The following is an 8,175-nucleotide window of genomic DNA, read 5'->3' on the forward strand; positions in this document are numbered from 1 at the left end:
GTAATGGGAGCTGAAGGTACAGTTACAGTGGTGACTGTAGTGTGAATAATGGGAGCTGAAGGTACAGTTACAGTGGTGACTGTAGTGTGAGTAATGGTAGCTGAAGGCACAGTTACAGTGGTGACTGTAGTGTGAGTAATGGTAGCTGAAGGCACAGTTACAGTGGTGACTGTAGTGTGAGTAATGGGAGCTGAAGGGACAGTTACAGTGGTGACTGTAGTGTGAGCAATGGGAGCTGAAGGTACAGTTACAGTCGTGACTGTAGTGTGAGTAATGGTAGCTGAAGGCACAGTTACAGTGGTGACTGTAGTGTGAGTAATGGGAGCTGAAGGGACAGTTACAGTGGTGACTGTAGTGTGAGTAATGGGAGCTGAAGGTACAGTTACAGTCGTGACTGTAGTGTCCAGGCGACGGCTGCCCACCCCACATAATTACGCCAAATTCTGCTCTATTAGGCCAGGTAAAGTGGACCATTTGTCGAGATAACACAATTATGCCAACTCTCTATTCTTTAGTGTGTGTACTCACCTAATTGTGCTTGCGGGGGTTGAGCCTTGGCTCTTTGGTCCCGCCTCTCAACTGTCAATCAACTGTTTACTAACTACTTTTTTTTCTCCACACCACACACACACACACTCCAGGAAGCAGCCCGTGACAGCTGACTAACTCCCAGGTACCTATTTACTGCTAGGTAACAGAGGCATTCAGGGTGAAAGAAACTTTGCCCATTTGTTTCTGCCTGTTGCGGGAATCGAACCCGCGCCACAGAATTACGAGTCCTGCGCTATCCACCAAGTTACCAGCCCCTGTGTGTGTGTGTGTGTGTGTGTGAGTGTGTGTGTGTGTGTGTGTGTGAGTGTGAGTGTGAGTGTGTGTGTGTGTGTGTGTGTGTGTGTGTGTGTGTGTGTGTGAGTGTGTGTGTGTGTGTGTGTGTGTGTGTGTGTGTGTGTGTGTGTGTGTGTGTGTGTGCACTTACCTACTGGTGTGTGCCGGAACGAGCATTAGCTCTTGGACACCGCCTTTCTAGCTGCCGGTTGTTTAAAACAATAACTCCTGTCCTAATTCTCTTTTATATCTACTTTTAAAATTATGAATATACAATGTGCGTCCCCAACCTGCTCCTTCTGTTCCTTTAATTCTCCCACTACACTTACGCTAAACGAAAACTTTCTAGCATCTTTATGATTCATCTGAGTTTCCACTCATATCCCCCAAGGGAGCTGGTCGGCCGAGCGGACAGCACGCGGGACTTGTGATCCTGTGGTCCTGGGTTCGATCCCAGGCGCCGGCGAGAAACAATGGGCAGAGTTTCTTTCACCCTATGCCCCTGTTACCTAACAGTAAAATAGGTAGCTGGGTGTTAGTCAGCTGTCACGGGCTGCTTCCTGGGGGTGGAGGCCTGGTCGAGGACCGGCCCGCGGGGACACTAAAAAGCCCCGAAATCATCTCAAGATAACCTCAAGAACCCCCCCCCCCCCATTGTTCTATTGGTATTCAGAATGAACATTTTATATATTTCCTCTCTGTCACTCTCCCTAAGTATCTTGTACGATAATCCAGGGCAACACAAGTGAGGTTAGAGATAGTGTTTATCTTGATATTACCTTTGTGTTCGGTAATTCTAGGTGTTTCAATAGTTTTGATTTATATCCAATTTTATCTGTTTTTTTTGTGTGATCATTAATGTCATGTCCCAACGCATGACTGAGTGTCATGGGGCAGCCCGTCCTCATGAACAAAGATCCCAAAGTCCATTCCATGCACCCGCCAAACCCCTCGCTGTTTATCAAAGAAAAACGGTTTACACACGACTCACAACTGATGACGTTCGAACACTTCCGGAACAAGTGCTTCACTGACGACTTGTGTTCGAACCACAACGCTGTAAATGCTTCACCCACGGACTACAAATACAAATAATCGCCAACAGAACCTAAACACCTAACCTAACCTAACCTAACCTAACCTAACCTAACCTAACCTAACCTAACCTAACCACTGTCAACATATGCACAGTGTGCTAATATATTACAATATTAATTTATATTTGAGACAATTCCTATTTTAATTGAACAGCTGTTTAGAGTGAGGAATGTGTCTTTGGGGTCGACCGCTGGATGGAATAGACTGGGTCTGAGGACGGTGCGGCCGCTGTAGGCCAGAGTCAGGTGTGTGGGGCCGGTGTAGGCCTGAGTCAGGTGTGTGTGGCCGTCTTTCCCTTCTGCTCCAAATACTTTTCCGATGGTCGTTATTGGGGCCAGACTGACCACGGAAAAGTCTGCGGGTCCCTGAGGGACCGATGGGTCCTTGTGGGCCACAGGAACCATGTAGGAGCCACAGGGACCATGTAGGAGCCACAGGCACCATATAGGAGCCACAGGCACCATGTAGGAGCCACAGGGACCATGTAGGAGCCACAGGGACCATGTAGGAGCCACAGGCACCATATAGGAGCCACAGGCACCATGTAGGAGCCACAGGCACCATGTAGGAGCCACAGGGACCATGTAGGAGCCACAGGGACCATGTAGGAGCCACAGGGACCATGCAGGAGCCACAGGCACCATGTAGGAGCCACAGGCACCATGTAGGAGCCACAGGGACCATGTAGGAGCCGCAGGGACCATGTAGGAGCCACAGGGACCATGTAGGAGCCACAGGGACCATGTAGGAGCCACAGGCACCATGTAGGAGCCACAGGGACCATGTAGGAGCCACAGGGGACCATGTAGGAGCCACAGGGACCATGTAGGAGCCACAGGGACCATGTAGGAGCCACAGGGACCATGTAGGAGCCACAGGGACCATGTAGGAGCCACAGGCACCATGTAGGAGCCACAGGGACCATGTAGGAGCCACAGGGACCATGTAGGAGCCACAGGCACCATGTAGGAGCCACAGGGACCATGTAGGAGCCACAGGGACCATGTAGGAGCCACAGGGACCATGTAGGAGCCACAGGGACCATGTAGGAGCCACAGGGACCATGTAGGAGCCACAGGCACCATGTAGGAGCCACAGGGACCATGTAGGAGCCACAGGGACCATGTAGGAGCCACAGGCACCATGTAGGAGCCACAGGCACCATGTAGGAGCCACAGGGACCATGTAGGAGCCACAGGGACCATGTAGGAGCCACAGGGACCATGTAGGAGCCACAGGGACCATGTAGGAGCCACAGGGACCATGTAGGAGCTCAAAAGAACCTTCAGGGGTTCGAGTAGGCTTAATTTGTTTTATTTTTCTACCTAAGTAGAGAGGTGGTAATGTTGTGCTTCCATTATGAGATTATAACTGAACACTTCTTTTGGTTGTGTGTGTGTGCTAACCTAGAGGGGCTTGCAGGGTCGAGCTAGGCTCCGAGCCCTTCCGACTGTTCTTACATAATATAATTACTCATTTATTGCCCTTTTATTATATTTACATTTACAATTTTGAATGTAATTAGCTTGGACGACTTCTAAGTCTAAGCTGTTCCATGTATTGACGGCTCTAACACACAACCTAGCCCTTGTAATCTAGCAGTAAATATGTACCTGGGAGTTAGACAGCTGCTACGGGCTGCTTCCTGGGGGATGTGTCTGTGTGTGTGTGTGTGGAAAAAAAACTGATTGACAGTTGAGAGGCGGGCCTAAAGAGCCGGAGCTCAACCCCCCACAAGCACATCAACATGATGTGCACACACACAGGCTCTGGTTGCTCCAGCAAGGCTCCTTAATGACCCACTTACGAAGGAAGAATTGCCCAGTGGCACCAACCTCCAAGACAGGAGCACGAGGAGAAGCACCAACTACAGGACCATCACCACTGACACCCCCCCTTCCCATGGAGGGCACAACGGACTCCAAAGAATAACGAGGTTAACTCTTCGCAATAACCCCCCCCCTCCCCCCCCCCCCGGGGGACTATGTGTACAAGACGGTAGTGTTCTGTACCTGTACCGTCTGGGGGTCAGGTATTACCCCTGTGGCATTGAGGTGAAGTGATGAGTCAGTATGAGGTGTCTGAGTTGTGTGAGGTGAAGTGAGGAGTTAGTATGAGGTGTCTGAGTAGTGTGAGGTGAAGTGATGAGTCAGTATGAGGTGTCTGAGTAGTGTGAGGTGAAGTGATGAGTCAGTATGAGGTGTCTGAGTAGTGTGAGGTGAAGTGAGGAGTCAGTATGAGGTGTCTGAGTAGTATGAGGTGTCTGAGTAGTGTGAGGTGAAGTGAGGAGTTAGTATGAGGTGTCTGAGTAGTGTGAGGTGAAGTGAGGAGTTAGTATGAGGTGTCTGAGTAGTATGAGGGGAAGTGAGGAGTCAGTATGAGGTGTCTGAGTAGTGTGAGGTGAAGTGAGGAGTCAGTATGAGGTGTCTGAGTAGTGTGAGGTGAAGTGATGAGTTAGTATGAGGTGTCTGAGTAGTGTGAGGTGAAGTGAGGAGTTAGTATGGGGTGTCTGAGTAGTATGAGGTGTCTGAGTAGTGTGAGGTGAAGTGAGGAGTTAGTATGAGGTGTCTGAGTAGTGTGAGGTGAAGTGAGGAGTTAGTATGAGGTGTCTGAGTAGTGTGAGGTGAAGTGAGGAGTCAGTATGAGGTGTCTGAGTAGTGTGAGGTGAAGTGAGGAGTCAGTATGAGGTGTCTGAGTAGTGTGAGGTTATAAATCAGAGCAAACCTATTGTAAATCAGAGTAAACCTGTTGTAAATCAGTAAACCTATTGTAAATCAGAGTAAACCTGTTATAAATCAGAATAAACCTGCTGTAAATCAGAGTAAACCTGTTGCAAATCAGAGAAAACCTGTAGTAAATCAGAGAAAACCTGTTGTAAATCAGAGTAAACCTGTTGTAAATCAGAGGAAACCTGTTGTAAATCAGAGTAAACCTACTGTAAATCAGAGTAAACCTGTTGTAAATCAGAGAAAACCTGTTGTAAACCAGAGAAAACCTGTAGTAAATCAGAGAAAACCTGTTGTAAATCAGAGTAAACCTGTTGTAAATCAGAGTAAACCTGTTGTAAATCAGAGTAAACCTGTTGTAAATCAGAGTAAACCTGTTGTAAATCAGAGTAAACCTGTTGCAAATCAGAGTAAACCTGTTTTAAATCAGAGTAAACCTATTGTAAATCAGAGTAAACCTGTTGTAAATCCTAGCGGCTTGTTCAATGGATAGACTGTTACGTTTTCTATGCCTGGGTTCTCGAGTGGGTTGGGTTAGGTTCGGGCAATTTAGAACATCATTTGTGCGACGTTGTGGCAACTGGAGTGGACGGACTGCTACGTCGTGACGACGGTATATGACGTATGCGCGTGTATGATTGATTGTTGCATCAATAGCTGACGTTCATTGTTGAATGACTGTAATAACCTATCACTGCCTACATATCAGTGACCATGGACACATATATGACTATATGTAGTGAGATATAGTGACTATATATAGTGATATAGTGACTATATATAGTGAGATATAGTGACTATATATAGTGAGATATAGTGACTATATATAGTGAGATATAGTGACTATATATAGTGAGATATAGTGACTATATATAGTGAGATATAGTGACTATATATAGTGAGATATAGTGACTATATATAGTGAGATATAGTGACTATATATAGTGATATAGTGACTATATATAGTGATATAGTGACTATATATAGTGATATAGTGACTATATATAGTGATATAGTGACTATATATAGTGATATATAGTGACTATATATAGTGATATAGTGACTATATAGTGATATAGTGACTATATATAGTGATATAGTGACTATATATAGTGATATAGTGACTATATATAGTGATATAGTGACTATATATAGTGATATAGTGACTATATATAGTGAGATATAGTGACTATATGTAGTGATATAGTGACTATATATAGTGATATATCGTGACTATATATAGTGATATAGTGACTATATATAGTGATATAGTGACTATATATAGTGAGATATAGTGACTATATATAGTGATATATAGTGAATATATATAGTGATATAGTGACTATATATAGTGATATAGTGACTATATATAGTGATATAGTGACTATATATAGTGATATAGTGACTATATATAGTGATATAGTGACTATATATAGTGATATAGTGACTATATATAGTGAGATAGTGACTATATAGTGAGATATAGTGACTATATATAGTGAGATATAGTGAGATATAGTGACTATATATAGTGATATAGTGACTATATATAGTGATATAGTGACTATATATAGTGAGACCCAGCTCTTGATGCCCCCAAGTCCTGCACGTGTGGCATTTGAAGTGAACAATTCCTACATGTGTGTGTTTGATATGTAGAGCTTCGACCATGTCAAATCTTTTTTTTTTTTAGTTGCATCTGTGGATAATTTTGGTGTTGTTTGTGTGTGTGTTTGATGATGGTCTGGCTGTGTGTTGAAATTATGTGTCTTGCCTCTTGAAGAACACATAACTTCCCCTCTTACAGCAAACCTCTCAAACCTTCCCTACACACACACACACACACTTGTTGCTAGGTCGATACTGCTAGGTCGAGAGAGAGAGAGAGAGAGAGAGAGAGAGAGAGAGAGAGAGAGAGAGAGAGAGAGAGAGAGAGAGAGAGAGAGAGAGAGAGAGAGAGGGTAAATAAACAGAGAAGTGGTTCGCCCATCTCTCCTGTCTTCCTGCCACGCTCCTGACTAATGAGGACCCAAACTCAAGTCCCAACACGCCATTAATTACGGGGTTCGCTAGACCCTCTCGTTACAGTCCCCCCTAACGACAGAAAAGGGAATCTGGCTCCCGTTTTCTTTGTAGATAAACACTGCCGCTAAAAGGAGGTTACAGCCGCCAGCTCGGCCTTCTTACCGAGAAGATCAGCTGAAATAATTATGTGTAGAGTCGTGAAAGAATTATTAGTATGAAGCCACCAGGGTTTATTAATGCATTATTTCTTTCTTTTTTATTATTGTATCAACATATTGTATAATATATATATATATATATATATATATATATATATATATATATATATATATATATATATATATATATTGGTAGGTCTTGATGGTAGGTCTTGATGGTAGGTCTTGATGGTGGGTCTTGATGGTGGGTCTTGATGGTAGGTCTTGATGGTAGGTCTTGATGGTGGGTCTTGATGGTGGGTCTTGATGGTGTGTCTTGATGGCAGGTCTTGATGGCAGGTCTTGATGGTGGGTCTTGATGATAGGTCTTGATGGTAGGTCTTGATGGCAGGTCTTGATGGTGGGTCTTGATGGTGGGTCTTGATGGTAGGTCTTGATGGTAGGTCTTGATGGTGGGTCTTGATGGTAGGTCTTGATGGTGGGTCTTGATGGTAGGTCTTGATGGTAGGTCTTGATGGCAGGTCTTGATGGTGGGTCTTGATGGTGGGTCTTGATGGTAGGTCTTGATGGTGGGTCTTGATGGTGGGTCTTGATGGTGGGTCTTGATGGTAGGTCTTGATGGTGGGTCTTGATGGTGGGTCTTGATGATAGGTCTTGATGGTAGGTCTCTTGGTCTTGTAGATGGAAGAATGTCTCTAGGTCTAAGCTGGGTGTTGAAGATTGAACGTGATTGACGTGAAGTGCTTCTGCATTGCCTAATCTTTACCATCAAAAGCCAGCTTAGTATACCTGGGTATACGTGCTATACAGCGTCTACAACGCCAAGGGGAGCTTACATTAGTAAACTGAGTTTATATTAGTAAACTGAGTTTACATCATCCTCGCCCCCCGAGCCGACCTGGTGTGCCAATACTCGTCCAGATTACAGGTGAATGAGGAGGAGAAGTCATTCATAGCTCTCTCCCCCAACTCCTTAGTCTCTCTCACTCCTGATCTTACTGATTCTCACCTCATCACATTTCTCATTCCTCTCATTTTGGTCTCTCATCCACCACGGTATCCACCCCCCTTGAAGCTCGTCCCCACACCCCCTCCTCTAATAAGGTGCTGACACACTACTTGTATATCACCTGTGATATATAACACTGGTATATCACACGTGATATATATATATATATATATATATATATATATATATATATATATATATATATATATATATATATATATATATATGTCGTACCTAATAGCCAGAACGCACTTCTCAGCCTACTATGCAAGGCCCGATTTGCCTAATAAGCCAAGTTTTCATGAATTAATTGTTTTTCGACTACCTAACCTAA

General features: G+C 44.4%; 1 protein-coding gene across 1 annotated transcript in view; it reads left to right on the forward strand.

Annotated features, from left to right (window-relative positions):
• Positions 1–5,142, forward strand: part of LOC138355410 (zonadhesin-like) — a 7,188-nt gene extending 2,046 nt beyond the window's left edge. The window contains exon 2 of the mRNA XM_069310302.1: positions 4,702–5,142. Within this exon, the coding sequence (XP_069166403.1) occupies positions 4,702–5,142 (441 nt within the window). The remainder of the gene's footprint in view (positions 1–4,701) is intronic.
• The last annotated feature ends 3,033 nt before the right edge of the window (positions 5,143–8,175 follow it).

Source organism: Procambarus clarkii, chromosome 67 (genome assembly GCF_040958095.1).
Source record: "Procambarus clarkii isolate CNS0578487 chromosome 67, FALCON_Pclarkii_2.0, whole genome shotgun sequence".
In the NCBI taxonomy this organism is placed as follows: Eukaryota; Metazoa; Arthropoda; class Malacostraca; order Decapoda; family Cambaridae; genus Procambarus; species Procambarus clarkii.